General features: G+C 49.0%; 2 protein-coding genes across 2 annotated transcripts in view; one reads left to right on the top strand and one right to left on the bottom strand.

The window, feature by feature from the left end:
• Positions 1-18,468, bottom strand: part of LOC119401312 (proteasome subunit alpha type-1) — a 258,901-nt gene that overhangs the window by 93,868 nt on the left and 146,565 nt on the right. The gene's annotated exons all lie outside the window — the stretch shown is intronic.
• The window catches only part of LOC119402538 (N-acetylated-alpha-linked acidic dipeptidase 2), a 43,717-nt gene continuing 41,982 nt past the window's right edge, over positions 16,734-18,468 (top strand). Inside the window, exon 1 of the mRNA XM_037669686.2 lies at positions 16,734-17,204. Within this exon, the coding sequence (XP_037525614.1) occupies positions 16,734-17,204 (471 nt within the window). The remainder of the gene's footprint in view (positions 17,205-18,468) is intronic.

Raw genomic sequence — 18,468 nt, 5'->3', positions numbered from 1 at the left:
ACTTACATGCCACGCTCATGATGCCTTTCGCGGCCGCTTCGCTGGCTTAATATGCACCAAAATTGGTATTGCGCGACGTGACAAATAAATGACAGGACATGCATTGTATATACCAGAATATACGTTTCAGTACACGGCATATACCAGACTGCACATGCATGCATGCATGACATAGTGAACTACATGTCATGGCATGAATGACTTCACTTGGCACAAAGACAAACAAGGTGATGTATGCAGTTCTTTGCTGGCTGCTTCGCATTACACCGATTCCCACAGTGGGAGGAATCTGCCGGATTTTTTTCTTGCGCATTCTGCATTCTCTTAGTATCATCTATAGTTCCTTATTACATTTCTTTGAAACTCTTTTTTTTATCACGCAGGTCAAAGTGCAGGTTCGTTGCCTGGATGGTCACAGGGACCTGGTCTTCAAGTCGGCCAAAAGCTGCGCCTGCTTCCACTGCAAGAAGAACTGACCGAGCTGGCGGTTCCTCCTCGTCAGTTGGGTGGCCGTCGACTATGTTGTGACGTCATCATTCCTTTGCGCTGCGCATTCTCCTCCTCCTCGCACAGTTGCTCACAGAATATTTCTAACCAAACGCATCAACTTTCAAACTGTAGCTTTGTTTTAACGGCGACACACTTGTTCACTGCATGCGAGAAAACGATGTACTCGAAGCAAGAGCTCTGACCTACTGATTGTACTCCGACCATATTGAAAGATTTGGTTCAAATTCTTACTAAGTCTATCGGAGGTCGGTAATAGTGTCGAGTTCTATTATTGCGTTACCACTGACCAATATTTATTTCTTTTTCTTTTGTGACTCCGTTAATATGTCAGGAATTCAGGTTTGTGTGAGAGTTGTTCTATTACGCCAACACTTAAAAAATTTTTCTTGCTGTTCCTCTAGATGAGAATATTTATCGTCTACAGTCCTTTTCGATCACGTTTATATGCGTAGCGGAGAAATACAAACGGTGAACAATTTGCTGTCTTGAGAACTAATGTATGAAGTTGGTTGTTTGTGACAATAAAGTATTATCAACTGTTTTAGCCAGATGTATGTTTATCTGACAATGCTGAAGGGCACTCACGCAGTGATAAATTATTCTTACTTTACAGTACGACATTTACAATGCGCATACCTTATTTGTTCCTTTACTAGAAGTATTGCCGTGCGGCATGAAACTAGAGAAACGTCTGACGCGCCTTACATCCGTGAACTAAAGCATATGGACCACAGGTCCAGTGAAATAGCAGTATTTTACTTGTAGACCGATTGTACAAATTGTGTAATCGATGAGTGCACTGCATGGAAAGTTTAAGTGCAGCTTATTCAGCAATAACAGTCTTGACACAGTGCTACACGCGGCGTCTGCAGCTGAGAAGAGAACAAACATAAACTATTTATATTGCCACTGGCATCCCTTTGATAAAGGAAAGCAAATCTAATGCACCGAGATAATTACCATGCGTCCATTGTCCAAAACTTGGAACACCGTACACTTGAAACACTTGAAACACCGTTCCCCTACCAAACACTTCGACCAAAGACAAGGTGCTTGCGTTGTTTCGCCTTAGTGTCTTATCCTCGACAATGCTTCACCAAGTGGTCTGTTCTAGGATTGCAGACAAAAAATAATTACGGCTCTTAGCCCAAGCCCGGCGATACTACTCCTCTATGTCCCCGACGGACGCTTTGGGAATGTGCTGCCGCCGCTCACTTTGCGACGCACGTGATCGACAGGGAAGCTCTCCGAGCTCAATCGTCGCCGCCGCGGCTGCGGTCGCTGCTGCGGATGGCCTCCGTCGGCGTCGCTGCCGCCGGGAGGTGGCACTCGCCAGCGACGAGCTGGCCGACCAGCTTTGGGCCGTCCGGCAAGCCGAAGATGCCGTCCGTATCCAAGGACTTGGAGCCGTCGCCTGAGGCACCGCCGTCATCACGGACCGAGGGTGGGACGGGACAGGGGGTAGGTCCCCTCTTGCCCCCAGCCCGCCCGAAGGAAAACTGCCGGACCAGTTAGAATAAAATTTATTCACTAACCCACTCTTAGCTTGGTTTCTGAGCTGTTGTACTGATAAGCCCGAAAGCGCAGGCTCGATTCCCGGCCACGGCGGCCCCACTTAGATGGGAGCGAAACGCAAAAGCACCCCTGTACTTACATTGAGGTGCACGTTTAGCAGCCTCACGTGGTTGAAGTTAAGCCTATGTCCCCTTGCTACGGCGTGCCTCTTAATCATAACTGGTCTTTTGGCTCGTAAAACTTCCGATTAATCTGCCGGGAGAGTGAAACTGCGGATCAAAATCAAGGAGGTCTCATTCCGAACAGGAGTTTACATGCTTTGGAATCACGCCTAATTGTACGCCGCTCTAGTTCGGTTTCATTTAGACAAAGATTTACTTTCCATTCTGCCGTATATCCGGGCACGCCTGCATTTCCGCCACGACATATAGTTTTCTAAGTGTGCTCAAGGAGGTTACTAAATGAGCGCTCTCTGGCTGACATGGTATCTTTGGTGGGCCCCTTATGTATAGAAGGCACACGTGGGGAGGAGAACTTTGTTCTCTCTGGAATAAACGGCCATTTTCCTGTCTCTCTACCGAATTTGCGACATACTCCTGGTATACTTCCGGACCCGTGCAGAATTCTGTGGTAGTCACTCTCATATAATGAAATTCATGGTTTGGCGGAATCCCGCCTGGTCGGGAGGAGGCATTCTGGATAAGGAATAAACGCCGACCACAATAAAAACACTTTAAAACGAACAAGAGTTTCATTGTGAACAAGGCTCCCGTGCGGGAGCCGAAACGTCTTGTTTGCTTTAAAGTGTTTTTATTGTGGTCGGCGTTTATTACTTTTCTAACACTCTCATATAATGCGTGTAAGTTAGATATCTTCACTATAGTGTAGTTGATTCGGTTATGTTGCCCAACGAATTTTGCATAATTACGATTGCATTGGGCCTCGAAAACAGAGAATGTCAGAGTCGGTTCTTTTCAGCGGAATGTTGTGGTTCAATAGACACCTGCGACGTAACTCACGCCGACATTTACGTTAGCGAAGGACACAAACAAAAAAGTGTAATTTGTAGATATACGGTGTCATGCCCACAGAGACAGGTTTCCGTCTAGTGTTCACGTTTAAGACATTACCATTGCCCTGGTATAGGTGGGGCAAACTGTATAAGCGCCGTGGGCTAACGTTGGTCGTAAAGCACCGAGAATATTGCACGTTGCCGTCTGTCCGTCGCCGTCATCGTTATTTTTGTTGTTTAACGCCGAGAGCCTTGGAATTGAGGACATCGTGAGTATATCAACGCCAGTGAGTCCTATGTGATACAAGTTTGTTTAAGCTCACCTGGACGTTTGTATGGGGCCTTCGGAACACCATCTAGCCACCTAGTGCATAGGCGTCCTCGTTATCTCTTAACTCTCTTTAAGGAGACGCGTCAACTCTCTTTGGAGATCATTTTACTCTCTTCGAAGAGTCCGCAAGAGAGTGAGCATGTCTCTTTAAAGAGACTAATATACGTGGCAAGTCAGCATTGACCGAAAGGAGTAACACATACTCTTTTTTTTTCTAAGAGTGTGTGTTCATGAGGGACTTTGGGCATTAATCTTGGTAGTTCACGACATGACCAAAATAAGAAGGTCTTACTTTGAGAATCCTTTGTGAAAAACGAAATGCGACTGCAGCAACGCCTAATAAAACTAAGCGGGGGTCGCTTTTTCTTCCGATAGGAATCCAGCGTATAGAAAAACCATACGGGAGACAGGCAGGCCGTTCAGGAATCTCCTCCCCATTTGGGCTCCCACACCAATTTCCGACGGTGCGAACAGAAATTAAGAGCCCCGCGGTAGCGACCTGCGCCTTCCTTATTCCGTCTTCCCGGCCTCATGCGACGTTCGCGGAAGACCACACAAGCATTCCCTAGCGGCGAACTAAACGTATCCGAGGGATTGGCGGGTGCCTTTTAGTGGCAGTCGGACTCGGGTTGTCGTTTGTGAAGCTACCGTTCTCGGCAAGGCGATGCAGCGAGTGCCTCATTTGCAGTCCGAGTTTACCAGACATCGTTTACTTAAAGGGCACACGCATAAACCAAATAGCGAATTACGCAAGCCATTCGCGATTGAAAAGGCGCTGGTGAATGAAAACGTCGTACAGCTGGCGCGCAGTGTAATCGCTGCTGACCTCGTGAAGATATCGGGCGCCCACATTTCAGCGCGTTGTTGTAGCTTAGCACGTACGGTTTAGAGAGAGAAATTGACCCGTTCGCAGCACGAAGCCGCAAGGAAATCCATGCGGATCTCCCAGAAGCGAAAGCTTCCACAGAACTGATTCGCAATCATGTGTGTCCACGTGCTTCGAGTTGTCGATCAATTCGCCCTCGCGCTGTCAGTTGCTAGCCTCCCGGTTAGCTCAACTGGTAGAGCGACCGCCCCGGAAAGGCGTTGGTCCCGGGTTCGATCCCCGGACCAGGACGACTTTTTCGGCAACTAAGAAGCTTTCTTTCTGAGAAATCCGCATGGATTTCCTTGTGGCTTTGCGAACGGATGGCTGTCAATTTACCTCTCTTAACCCTTCTGCAACCTTGCGAAATACCCCAGAACTGATTTTCAATTAGCATGTAAGTTTCGGCACTGTTAAGATCGAGGGCGCGGGTTCGATTCCCGGCGACCGCATTTAAATGAACGCGAAATGCTAGAGGCCCGGGTACTTCGATTTAGGCGCACGTTAAAGAACACCAGATGGTCGAAATTACCGGAGCCATCCGCTACTGCATCCCTCATAACCATATCGTGGTTTTATGACGTAAAATTCCAACAATTATTCTTACTTATTACTATCGAAGACAGCGCAAAGGACGCAGAGGAGTAAACGGGACAAGGTGCTACTTACCATTGTGGTTTACTACGCGACAGGATTCTTTGAGTAGGTGAAATTTCGTGGCAACAAAGGATACGCTATAGAAATGTCCTTGTCTATTAGCAGCACAGAGGTGAAGCTGACGCACGTGTCTTTGCGGGAATTTATCTTGTGTTCAACTACTTCCCGCTTTAGTTGGTTATCGTTTTTGTGAAATACGGCACAGTTATTAAAGTGAAGATAACACCCGCCCTCTTAGCAATGTGTACGCCGAGGTGTCCGTTGTTAGCCTTCTCCGTGTTCTGGCGATGCTCGCGCAAGCTGTCGTTCAGAGATCTTCCCGTCTGTCATATGCACTATTTTCCGCAGTATGCAAAGGTAATCAGTATACCACGCCTTCTGAACTAGTCACGAAGGGTGAGCGACGTTTTCTTTCTTCTTTTTTTCTTTTTTTAAGAGCGAAGCTCTTTAAGCCAGCCGTAAAACGTGCACGTTTCACGAAAAGTCATGCGCAGTAGCGACAACTACGCAGCGGCTATCACTAAGCCACGCCCAGCGACACCTCGCGCAACCGTGTTCCGCCGCGCTCGATCACATACAGCCATGGGACGCACAAAGAAAGTACGCACTCCCGAGCTCTCGTCAACCGGGCAGTGGACGGTCTGCCTTCCTTTCGCAGCGCGCGGGAATTCCTACTCACCTATCATGAAATTACTTTACATTACCGCAATTCCCGCATGATCTACCCACCAGCCCATAAATCGCTGTCCCAGGCTGAGCAAATCGTTTGGCGCCGACTCCAAACGGGCACTTTAATATCCCACTTCATCAATTCCCGAATTCATCAGGGTGACGCCTTACCCCATTGTCGTCTCTGCTCGAGTCCGCGAGCCGACTTTAATCACATGTATCGCCATTGTCCAAACAAGCCAAATCCCCCCTTTGAGGGGGCTGAGAGACAGGAGCGATGGGAGGCTGCTTTGCGCAGCTCACGACCGGACGATCAACTCCGGATAGTGTGCTGGGCCATGGGGGTCGCCGAAGCGCAAGGACTTTCGGCCACCTAAAGCGGCCCGAGGGCCCATCGGCTACTTTTTCCCTGCACCCATCCCCCCCCCCCTCACCTGACCCATTTCATGGCGTCAATAAAGTTGTATCCTCCTCCTCCCGAAGAAGACGCAGCGCATCATGAAGCGAGGCTTGCCGCTGTACGAGAACGGCAACGGCAGCGACGAGCAGATCCAGAACACGCGGCCAGGGGAAGGACAAGAGACGACGAGAAGATACTACTGCCGATCACCGTAGTGGAATGCTGCGCGTGTGCGAGCCACCAAACGCCATCAAATCGGTCACCTACGCTGTGTCTCAAGCCTTGCGCGGCCGAATGCAAGCTTTCGCCATTTTTTTTTTTTTTTTCACACGGATCGTTCTTTACATGGGGCACATCAACTTTGTTTCAAAGCGATGACGGTTTATTGGGGACCGAGAATATGGAGCTTACGTTCGCTCGTTTTGCGATCTTTTCAAGTTATATGACAACTTGTGAATATATGGGACTTTACCTCTGTCAATTACTTTTTCTTTCGGAGCGTCCTGCCAACATTGTTCATTTTTTTAGATCTTTCAAAACACTCTCGGTGACGGCAGTTACTAATCGTAAAGGGTAGCCAAAGGCGTTTGGCCGAGTTTTCTGGCCATCCAGACTAACTTGCATTAAATGAAAGCAGGTTTTATTGAGAGTTTGCAAAAGAAAAAAACACAGTTTCGCTATCCCATATTTTACAAGTTTTAAGTGGGCGGACTGATGAGGAAGGATCGCGCTGTAGCCAATAACTGATCACCAGCTCGCCCAATCTTATACCTTAGCAAAATATAATGCATCAGAATTAAAGAGTTGAGACACCATAACTGAAAGGGAGCTATTGCACAAATAAAGCACCGGCTAGTCCGAGGATCTCGAACTGGTGGCACACATGACATGCAGGGTTCAAAAGAACACTTCAAGTAACGTTCTCAAAGTAACACCAGACTCCTTGTAACACCGACGTTTTGCTGCTAAACCTGTAGTGTATTTGCTTCATCTGCTCTGTAGATGCCGTAGACGGTGATAAAGCAATAATTATGAGATTATTTTGTTTGTTAGTTTTATTATTTACAATGCTGCGAACCACCTGTGGCCCAAGCTCGAGTGAGTGAGTGAGTGAGTGAGTGAGTGAGTGAGTGAGTGAGTGAGTGAGTGAGTGAGTGAGTGAGTGAGTGATGAGTGAGTGAGAGTTGAGTGAGTGAGTGAGTGAGTGAGTTGAGTGAGTGAGTGAGTGAGTGAGTGAGTGAGTGAGTGAGTGAGTGAGTGAGTGAGTGAGTGAGGTGAGTGAGTGAGGTGAGTGAGTGAGTGGTGTGAGTGAGTGAGTGAGTGATGAGTGAGTGAGTGAGTGAGTGAGTGAGTGAGTGAGTGAGTGTGAGTGAGTTGAGTGAGTGAGTGAGTGAGTGAGTGAGTGAGGTGAGTGTAGTGATGATGAGTGAGTGAGTGAGTGAGTGAGTGAGTTAGTGAGTGAGTGAGTGAGTGAGTGAGTGAGTGAGTGAGTTGAGTGAGTGAGTGAGTGAGTGAGTGAGTGAGTGAGTGAGTAGTGAGTGAGTGAGTGATGTGAGTGGAGTGAGTGAGTGAGTGAAGTGAGTGAGTGGTAGGTGAGTGGTGAGTGAGTGAGTGGAGTGAGTGAGTGAGTGAGTGCAGTTGAGGTGAGGGATGAGTGCAGTGGTGAGAGTGAGTTGAGTGAAAACATTCGTTAAAATTAAAAAGAAACCGCAGGGTGTAGCCTATAGGCGTGCGCAGGGTTTCCCGTTAGTGGGGGGCAAAGCTTCATCGCAGCATTCCCACCCCCCACGTCTTTTTGGTAGAGTCCAAAAGACAACACGCTTCATAATGCATGAAAAAATGAAAACGAAGCGATAACGTGCTTCCCACAATGGCCCGCCTTTTGCTCCTTAGCTTTCCGCGAGTAAATATGGGAAGTCAGCAGTTCTTGGAATGCAACATCACGCGCCTTTACCTTCCCCGTGCGAACGCCTCTGGTGGAGTCCTCAGTCCAGGGCCCCATGAACGGTAGCCGCTCTCGCGACCAGGTCGAGCTGGTCCCGTCGAGTTTGCGCTAGACAGCGAGGCTTTCCACTCCTGTACGGTTGGGCGTGGGATTGGTTGGTTGGCGTTCGTGAGCTGACACGCTCAAGCGGCGTGGTATAGCGCAGCCGGGGCAATACGGTCTGCGAATGTGTGGGGTACATGCAGTGCGGTGCGGATGGATGTTGGCTTGGTTTGTAGCTGCCTCAATGAAACGGCTTCGGCGCGGAACAAAGCCTCAAATACGTGCGTACATCCTTAGCATGCTCACTCTAAGAATATGCATGTGCTATATAGTCTGCTCAAGAGTGACTTGTGCTGTAATACAAACACGGCCATGGCCAGCAGCTTCATTCAATAGAGAGGTTGTAGCGCGTAATAAAACAAACGCAAATGAAGTACACTGCACTCAAGTGATGTGTTCCTTATTAAAGTTAGTCTTATTTTGCACAAATAGCATCATTCACTATTAACCACCTGGCTCAGTTGTCCTTTGCTTCGTCCAAGTTAGTCGCCATTTTATTTCGACATTCTAGCACGGGGAATAATAGCATTAAAAAGAAATGAAAGAGAGAGAGAGAGTGGTTTATTTACAGAAAGGCAGAGAGGTCGGCCTGAGCGATAGCATACTCTATAGCCTGCTACTGTACACCGAGGAAGGGGAAATGGGAGAAAAAGTGGCGGGAATTATTAGAAGGCAGGGAGGTCGGCCTGAGCTAATGCGCACTAGCCTACTACTCTGCATTAAAGAAGAAAAAATAAATTATTCATATCGAATACTGGTTGCTCTATTATTATTATTATTATTATTATTATTATTATTATTATTATTATTATTATTATTATTATTATTATTATTATTATTATTATTATTATTATTATTATTATTATTATTATTATTATTGCATATACGTACGCAAGGACCCAGAGAAAAGTGGGAGAGAGCAGGCTAGAGGGGCCTGCCTGCTCTTTCGGGAGGAGGAAGATGAAGAGGAGGCAGATGAGGAAGAAAGCGCAAGTTATTTATTACGTTCGCCCGAGAGAAATAAGTTGCATTAAGAAAGATGAATTCTCGCGGAAAGCAGCGAATGTCTCTGAATGATGCAAGGCGAGCCGACTGCAGCCAAAGGTCGGCCTACGTGGGCGGAAATACAACAACGCGCTCAGTGTTGACACTTTGTTATCTCTCCCGACTGGGTAATGCGATGCGCAAACAAGCTTACATGCCAGCCAAGCATTTTGTCGCTTATTCGATAAATCGATCACTCGTTCGTCTTGCAGGCAAAAAGAGCATTTAATCCGGACGTGTTTTTCCAAAAGAGTTTCGCGCGAGTGCACCACACTAAGCAGCTCGTGCAAGATGCGGCTTTAAGGAATGCGCGCGGTAAATGATACAATGTATCCTTGTCGGCTTTAGAAGCACCTCGGAATGTAATCACTCGGGGTCTATCATTTGCCCTGTTTGTAAGTGAATCGTTCTGTGAATGGGCTGAGCGAGTGTTGAAGAGAGAAAGCCGGAAAACTGCAATAGTATTGTACGCAGAATCACCGAAAATATTTTGCGCGTCTTTTTGATATACGGTGTGCGCTTTTGTGCAGACGACCCGTTTATGCCGTTTTTTTTTTTTTTCAGTGGGGACTAGGAAAACAAGGAGGAGGAAGGAAAGGGTCAACCAAAGGCGCGTCCGGTTTGCTACCATGCATTGCGGGGAAGGGATTAAAAGGAGAGGGAAGAAGGCACTGTCCAGGTACATGTGCCCCTGTCCATTGCCCGCCTGCATTTAAAAAAAAAACTGTACAAATGCCCACGCCACTTTGCCTGCAACGCGTAAGGCTACGATTCGAGGATCTTTTGAAAACGACCTGTCGTCCAGTTTGTTCAGCGCGTTGCGTAGAACGTTGCGGTCGGTCAAAAACCGATCACAAGAACATTTCACGTCGAATGGCAGGTGAATGAAGGTGCACTGGCAATGCGTTGGCTGATGCTGTGATTTCTTTCGTTCGTTAAGTATGCATAAACGAGCCTGCGTCTCTGTGTTACAGTTAAGGTCATATAGAACAATTAATCGGCGCCATCAAACAGTTAATAAACGGGCCTAAAAATTGCGCTTCAGCAGTGTGAATTTCGCCTGCCCTTAACTCTACCAGCGCCAACTCACTACGATAGGCAAATATTGCTATCAAGAACGACTTCTCTCGGGCCTTCAACACCACAGGCAACGCATCCTTTGTCAACTGGAATTAGCAAGTTCTGATGCCATCTGTACCAGTTGTCACTTTAAAGTGGAGTTGGGCGAAAAATAAACGAAATTTAAATTGAAAAAAATATCTATGTCACTGCAGGCCACGGTGTAAGATACGTGAACTCTGGGTGTTCGCACGTCGCAACAAATCTCGTCATCAGCAATTCCGAACAATATTCCTCCGCTATGTTATTAAATAGACATATACTCCGTTTCACGCATCAGCTGCAATGCTATGGAAGCTAGCGAGACTTCTTGCAGTAGATGCTTTCGCACCAAAAAGTAGTTGAATAATTTTACCACCTGTAAGGTGATTTTTTTTTTTCGTTTTTAGATCGAGTAATAAATGAAGACGCTTTGTGCCTCAGAAATAAGCGAACCCCGTTATTCAATAGGTGGTCTCTTAGCGTCTCTTTATCTTAATATCGTGTCCTCCACAATCAGTTACGGTAGCGCGCAGCCGATGCCTATCGCGGAGGCCACGTTTACATCGAAGAAGCGCGAGACGCCGGAGTTGCACATTTCGCGGACCGAACTACTTGCACATAGCTTCCACAGCGTTGCACGCGGTGTGTGAAACGGAGTACACGGTCGTATCATCCAGTGATAAAGCGGCCAAGCACTGAAGCGAAAGGTAAGGGGAAAGCAAACAATCTCGTCGCTATGGTGACCGACATACATGGAGGCAGCTCACTTATCGTGCGCAGAACCGGCACATTTTTTTAACCTTGTCAATGACACGAGCGTCGTTCTCGCTAATTTTCACCGGATATGTTTGAGAAGCACGCCAAAAGTATGTAGGGCTACTTTCAGAAACTTCAAAAATTGTGCGGCGACTTCGCGCGCAATGTGCCCTGGCGACGAAGGCTTCACGAAGGAAGGCAGCCGTGTCAATTTAATCGTTGTGCAGCCAGAGTGCGTGCCGAAAACGGCGCCAGCATTTCCACCCGTCACGTGACAGACACATGATGGAAGTGTGGTCTTGCGGTGCCATTTGAAAAAAGGGGCCACTTCATCGTGCAAGGCACGACGTTCAAACCTAAATTCTATATCTTACACCGCATAGAGCAGACATTCGTTCGTGAGCTGTTTCGATGAAATGGGAAAAACCTGAACCGCATCTTCCGCCACCCGGCTCTTTAAACAGCCCCCCCCCCCCACCCTTTCACTTCTGTCGAAAAACAGGCGCGCACGCCGTCTTTTCTTGAGCGATGGCATTCACTGCGCTCTCTTTCGCGAGATGACTCGGCATGTAAACGCGCGTTGGCGACAGCGTCCGTAACGGCGTTTTGTACGTAAGAACACCGCGATCGCATAGTGCGCATGAGCAGCAGCTCTGAGGCGCGCGCTCTGTGCGAATAGTTGTGGGCATTGTGGGCGGTACGCGGCACTGAAACTCGCTTAGAAAGTTGTTAGGGTGCCTTGATGCGCGTTTTGTTGAGCACACATCGAGGCACACTAGAAAGTTGTAGTTTCAGAGCGCCGCTCCTGGCGACTACCTCGGCCGGTTCGACAACACGTCGTGTCACCGTCCGACGATGCTACTGCGCGCGGTAAGCTACAGACGGCGCGATTCTCTTAGCGCACATGTGTGGCAGCAGAAGCCAGAAGGCACGTGAGTTTGTGGAAACTTTCAATTCATATGAGGAAAAACTTGGGCTCCTCTCCTTATTTTCTTTTGAATACAATGTCCTCATGGGCCTCTATCACTTTCGGTAATAGTGCTCCGTAATTACTAATCATTCCTGGTGTTTTACGTGCCAAAACCGCGATGTGACTATGAGGCACGCCTTGCACCTAAATCTGAGCACAGGGGTGTTCTGAGCATTTCACGCCCGTTGAAATACTGCCATCGGGAATCGAGCCCACGCCCTCGAGTTTAGCAGCGCGACACCTTACGTGCTGAGCGCTATACCACGGCGGTTTAACTAAGTTTGACTACCTCGGTGTAAAAGCGGTTACGGTGCTCGGCTGCTGACCCGTAGGTCACGGGTTCGATCCAGGCCGCGGCGGTCGCATTTGTATGTAGGCGAAATACTAAAGGCCCGTGTACTGTGCGATGTCCAGATGGTCGAAATTTCCTGAGCCCTCCACTATGGCGTCTCTCATAATCATATCGTTGTTTTAAGATGCAAGACCTCAGCTATTATTATTATTATTATATTATTATTATTATTATTATTATTATTATTATTATTATTATTATTATTATTATTATTATTATTATTATTATTGAATAAGTTTGACGAGGTTGACGCTTGTGAGCGATTTGAATTTGTGTCCAATAGAGGTCTTCCATAGCCAGCTACCATGTTTACTCGCATATTACCAGCACAGCCAGTATACAGTTCTGGCTCGGATTGGCTAAATGAGGGGTCGGCAACCTGCGGCCCGCGAGGCAGTATTATGACCCCCCCCCCCCCTCTCATTGTCACTTCCTGTCTGATGGCCGACACAGCATTTTTTACCTTAGACAGGAACAAATAAAGATTGCCTACATCTCGCATTGTGCCCTAGCTTCACACTAAGCTAAAGTTTAGCCAAAATTTTGGCAGTCTTGTACGTTATTGTCTGTTCGCCAAATTTTTTTCTTTGTCCGCAGAGACCCCCCCCTCCTTTTCCTCCGTTTTGACGTCCGTGTCGGCTTCATGCAATTTGGCTCTCCTCCTCAAAATGTTGCCGACCCCTGGGATAACTGATGGATGCTATTGGCTAATGTGAGCTACATGTCGGCTGTGTTAATTTATCGATTGTGGTTCGCCGCCGCGGTGGTGAAGTAGTTACGGTGCTCGGCTGCTGACCCGCAAGACGCGGGTTCGATCACGGCCGCATTTCGATGGGGGCGAAATGCAAGAGGCCCACCTGGCGTGATAGCTTAGCACGTAAAGTGCGCGCTGGCACGCGTTCGATTCCAGGCTATGGCTGCCGCATCTCGATGGGGCGCGAATTGCAATGAACAGCCGTGCGCTTATGTTTAGGCGCATGTTAAAGACGAAGACGAAGAAGAAAAGGAGAGAAAAGGACTCCCCCCGGGATTGGGACTTGGGACTTGGGACTCCCCCCAAGTTGTTACCCCTAAGAATCCTACGGCAATTGCTGCGAAACGACTCAGCAATACCACCAATGTCATCGTGCTCTTTTCCGGACTGAAAGTTCCTACCTTCGTCCGCTACGGAGGCGCACTGATCAAGTGCGCGTTATACAGAAAACAATTGGACCTGTGCCATCAGTGCGGCAGACTAGGCCATCGCATGGACGTGTGCCCCAGCCCGCAGGACCGGGTCTGCAGAGGCTGTGGCACGGCCAACCCAGGTCCCGACCACCAATGCAACCCCTGTTGCCAGCTTTGCGGGGGTGAGCACTTAACGGCCGACAGGAAATGCAAGGCTCGCTTCAAGTTGCCGTATATAGTCAAACGAAGACGATGGGAAAGACAGCGACAACGGGAAGAACTCCTAGCCTCGGAAGCTACGAGGGAAGCAATTGGACGCCCTTCCCGGGAGGCCAGATCCAGTTCGCGCTCTAGGGCCCGTTCAAGAACCAGACAGTCCAGATCACGGAGCCGCACACCCGCTCCGGCCCGACCCAGATCCAGGAGCCATACGCCCGGACCACCACCTCAACACTCCCGATCGCGGTCTCGCAGCAGAGGAAGCGGCTTGGCGGCGGAAGATGCGACCTACAAGGTGGGCTGGGTAGACGTGGTCAAAGGCTCATCGCGCCGCGGCGGATCTGGGGAGACTGCAGCTTTTAGAGAAATAGCAGAAATGAGACGGGAAAATGCGCAGTTACGGGAATTAATCGCAAATCTCACGAGAGAAATTCAGGAGCTTAAGAATAATCGGAAGGCAGACATATCCCCCCGCCCAAGTAGTTCACATGGAGGGGCCGCTGCAGAAACCCCCGATAATCGCATGGAGGAAGACGATGGAGGAATAATCGCATGGAGGAAGCCACCTAAGAGAAAGGCTCCGGCAGTTATCAGCCAAACCGGGTCACAGCTTACCGATCTAGGGCAGAAATTAACGGAAATGCAAAGTGCACTGAAAGACCAAGCAGAAGCCGTCGGTAATCTCACGTCGGCGATCTCGACCATAATGTCGAGACTTGACACATTCGAAAATAACGTAGCCACCTTAAGTCTCAGGGTAGCCAAACTGCAGCCACTTACTACTGCAGGGGCCCCCACAACTGGGGTCGCATCTAATCAATTTCAAAACGCCGCTACAAGCACCGCGGCAGCGTTCAGTCCACCACTCCCCAGTCCTCCACCTCACGAACAGAACAAAATAGGCAAACGCGGTGAAAGAGGCGAGCTGACGATTTGACAGCGGAATTGCAGGAGTTACGCTGCTAAAAAACCGATCCTGCAACAATACATTAAAAGCAAATCGAAACCAGACGTAACAATGTTACAAGAGACACACGGATTAGCCAAACTTCCAGGTTACCAAGCCATCGGTCCTTCCTCTGGGGAGAACCGCGCGGTAACTACTTTGGCCAGGAAAGGCTTAGTGGTCGTTCGTCATGACATTACAGTAGCGCAAGTTGAACATGTATTCGTAGAAATTATACCCAAAAGCAAAAACCAATCCAGCACGTTCATTCTCAATCTATACAGCAACCCTGTGCACATACGACAGCGTTTCCTAACCCCATTTAAGAGGGCCGCCGACCTTGCGGGCTCGCACCCTTTACTAATCGGGGGAGACTTTAACGCCCCGCACGGAGCGTTGGGTTACGCCTACACGAGAGCCAAAGGCAAGGCATTATGGCAAGACATACAGGAGACAGGCCTTACTCTCATCACCGACCCCAGCTCCCCCACAAGAATGGGAACCGGGCTGGCAAGAGACACCACACCCGACCTAACATTAGTGAAGAACACGAGAGGATCAAGTTGGAAGAACACGTTCGAAGACCTTGGTAGCGACCACAGAATTCTCGAAACTAAATTATCGGATACTTTAGAAATAGAAACCAACAAAACGTTCAAATGGACAGACTGGGATAAGTTCCGTCAGAATAGGGCCGGGATGACGCACGAACCCATCATGGACATCAAACAATGGGCCGAAAAAGTTATGGCTGACGTCAAAAATGTTACAAAGACCGTGGCGCCAGAACTTCCCATCGATAAGATAGACAGCCGCCTGGTGCACATGTGGGAGGCCAAACGATCATTACAGGCCAGGTGGCAGAAACAAAGACACAACAGGAAGTTGAGGAAACGCATTGCATTACTCAGCAAACAAATTGAAGTACACTGCAGAACTCTTAGTAAACAGCAATGGGACGAGGTCTGCAACACGATGGACAGACGGATTGGCACCGGTCACACGTGGCGCCTGCTCCGACATCTGCTAGACCAGACCAAGACCACGACAACACATAGGGAAACCACGCGCAGGATAATACACACACACAGACCAAGGCCGAAGAAGAAATCCTCTCCGAGCTCTGCGACAGATACGCCCCTCAGAACCCGGTTATTACACACGTGGAATACACGGGAAAACCCAACCCCTCTCTGGACAGAGACTTTGACGAGGCGGAAATCTGGGCCGCTCTGCAAAAGCTCAATAGCATATCGGCCCCGGGACCGGATGGCGTAACCAATAAGGCCCTTCGTGACTTAGACAAAGAGACCATCTCCAAACTGACCAAGTACATCAACGAATGCTGGACCCGAGGATCCATACCTGACCAATGGAAAAGAGCGAAAGTGGTGCTCATCCCCAAGCCCGGAAAACCCCCAAATCTTGACAACCTTCGCCCTATATCCCTTACGTCGTGCGTCGGAAAGTTGATGGAGCACGCCTTCCTCAGTCGTATCAACGCACACTTGGACGACATCGAAGCGTATCCGGAATCCATGCTCGGGTTTCGAGCTCATCTCTCCACGCAGGATGCAATGTTGCAAATCAAACACCAGGTACTTGACAACAAGACAAGAGGTACCAGGGCCATTCTAGGATTAGACCTCAAGAAAGCCTTCGACAACGCAGCTCACGCAGCCATACTACGCAAGATGGCCGCACTAAATCTAGGCAAGCGAGCGTACAACTACGTTAAGGATTTCCTCACTAACAGGAATGTCTCGTTAACGCTGGGCAAACTCGCATCAGAAGACAGGAGTATGGGCAGCATCGGCACCCCACAAGGCTCTGTCATCTCGCCGATGCTCTTTAATCTCGTTATGATCAGCCTCCCCGAACGCCTAAACGCCATAGAGGGAGTGCATCACGCCATATACGCAGACGACATTACGATTTGGGTATGCGAGGGAAGCGACGGAGAAATCGAGCAGCGGCTACAGACCGCGGTTGAGGTAGTGGAACAGTACCTCGTAGGAACCGGTCTTGTCTGCTCGCCAGAAAAATCTGCTCCTCTACCGCCCGACGCTTAAGGGAAGGCCCCCCTAGTGTTACATCCGGCATGCTGAGCACCAAGACATTTGCGTACGCACCAAAGAAGGAAACGAAATACCAAGGGTCAAGCAGATAACGATGCTCGGACTCATCATAGAATCCAACAGCGCCAACGGAGCAACGATCAGGAATCTGGAGACTAAAATCACGAACCCGATGAGGCTCATCAGAAGAATCAGCAACAGACATCGCGGTATGAAGGAGGCCAGTGTCGTCAGACTCATACACTCCTTCGTCATTAGTCACATAACCTACGTGGCCGCCTACCACAACTGGTACACTGCAGAAAAGGCCAAGCTTAACACTCTAATTAGAAGAACACACAAGATGGCGCTGGGCCTTCCTGATAGCACAAGCACGGAACTTCTACTACAGCTGGGCATCCACAATACGCTCGAAGAGTTGATAGAGGCTCAACAGATCTCGCAACTCGAGAGACTAACCAGGACACGAACGGGCAGGAGCATCCTGGACAAACTGGAGATAGCCTATGACAAGCAGCACGGCGACAAGACATCCCTCCCAAGCTCGATCAGAGAAAAGCTCCAGGTGGCTAGCCTACCTAAGAACATGCATCTCGAACTCAATCAGGGTCGAAGAGAGAGTAGAGCCAGGTCTTTACTACAAGCATTCGGTAGGGACAAGGAAGCGCTGTTTGTAGACGCAGCAGAATACGCGGATCGACGTGCATTCGCAGTGGCAGTCCTCAACACTGATAAACAGTTGGTCAGCTCGTGTAGTGTACGCGGAAAAAACCCTGAGGCAGCGGAAGAAGTGGCGATCGCCCTAGCCATCGTTTGCCCCGGTTGCAGGTATATAATAAGTGACTCGCAGGCGGCGGTCAGAAATTATGCACAAGGCAGAATTTCACCAGAGGCCACGGCTATCCTCAAAGCGAACGCGAATTATATCACCTCTGAAGAGACGGAGGAACGACACATTATATGGTTCCCGGCTCATACGTCCTCCCACACCCCCGTACCCAACCTCAATGGAGAGGTCCATCGCGTAGCGCGAGGTCTCACGTTCCGCGCTCGTGTAGAAAGGTCCTCTCCAGGGGATGGAAATCCAGAGGAGGGCTGGACAGAGAGAGACAGAATGACTAGATACTGTGACATTACAAAATTTTATCAAAAATCCAGGTGTATTTATCCACCCCCAAGCCCCAAACTCGACAGGGCCCAATCGGTAGATTGGAGGCAATTACAAACACAGACCTTCCCCAACCCCGTTCACCTCAGGAGGATATACCCAGACGTCTATTCAGACGATAACTGCAAATTATGCGGCTGGACTCACGCATCTCTTAGGCACATTCTCTGGGAATGCGCGGTTATAGGCGAAGAACATGCAGTATCCCCAGATGAAGCTGCGGCGCGGTGGACGGCCGCGCTGCGCAGCTCAAACCTACAAGATCAACTGTGGACCATCCAGCAAGCCCGTGAGGCGGTGAGGAGACAGGGTCTCCGGTCCTCCTCGGGGGCGGCCTAGGCCCAGGCCACGAATTTGCCGGAGTTCTGAATAAAGTTGTTACCACCACCATGTTAAAGGAGCCCATGTAGTCGAAATTATCCGGAGCCCTCCACTACGACGCCCTCACAATCATATCGTGTTTTTATCACGTAAAACCGTACAATCGATCGTACTATGTGCCTTTTTTGTGTGCTTGTGTATGCGAAACTGATTTTTATTATCTGCGCATGCAGATTTGCCCTTTGTGTTCATTATTTTTTTCAAAGGCATCACTTGTTAGCCGGTTCACGCCCTTGCGTTTTCTGGGCTGTAAGCAGTATCGAATGTAAACGATAACCAC

The sequence above is a fragment of the Rhipicephalus sanguineus genome, chromosome 8, assembly GCF_013339695.2.
Source record: "Rhipicephalus sanguineus isolate Rsan-2018 chromosome 8, BIME_Rsan_1.4, whole genome shotgun sequence".
NCBI lineage: Eukaryota > Metazoa > Arthropoda > Arachnida > Ixodida > Ixodidae > Rhipicephalus > Rhipicephalus sanguineus.
This window is presented reverse-complemented; position numbering and strand designations above follow the sequence as displayed.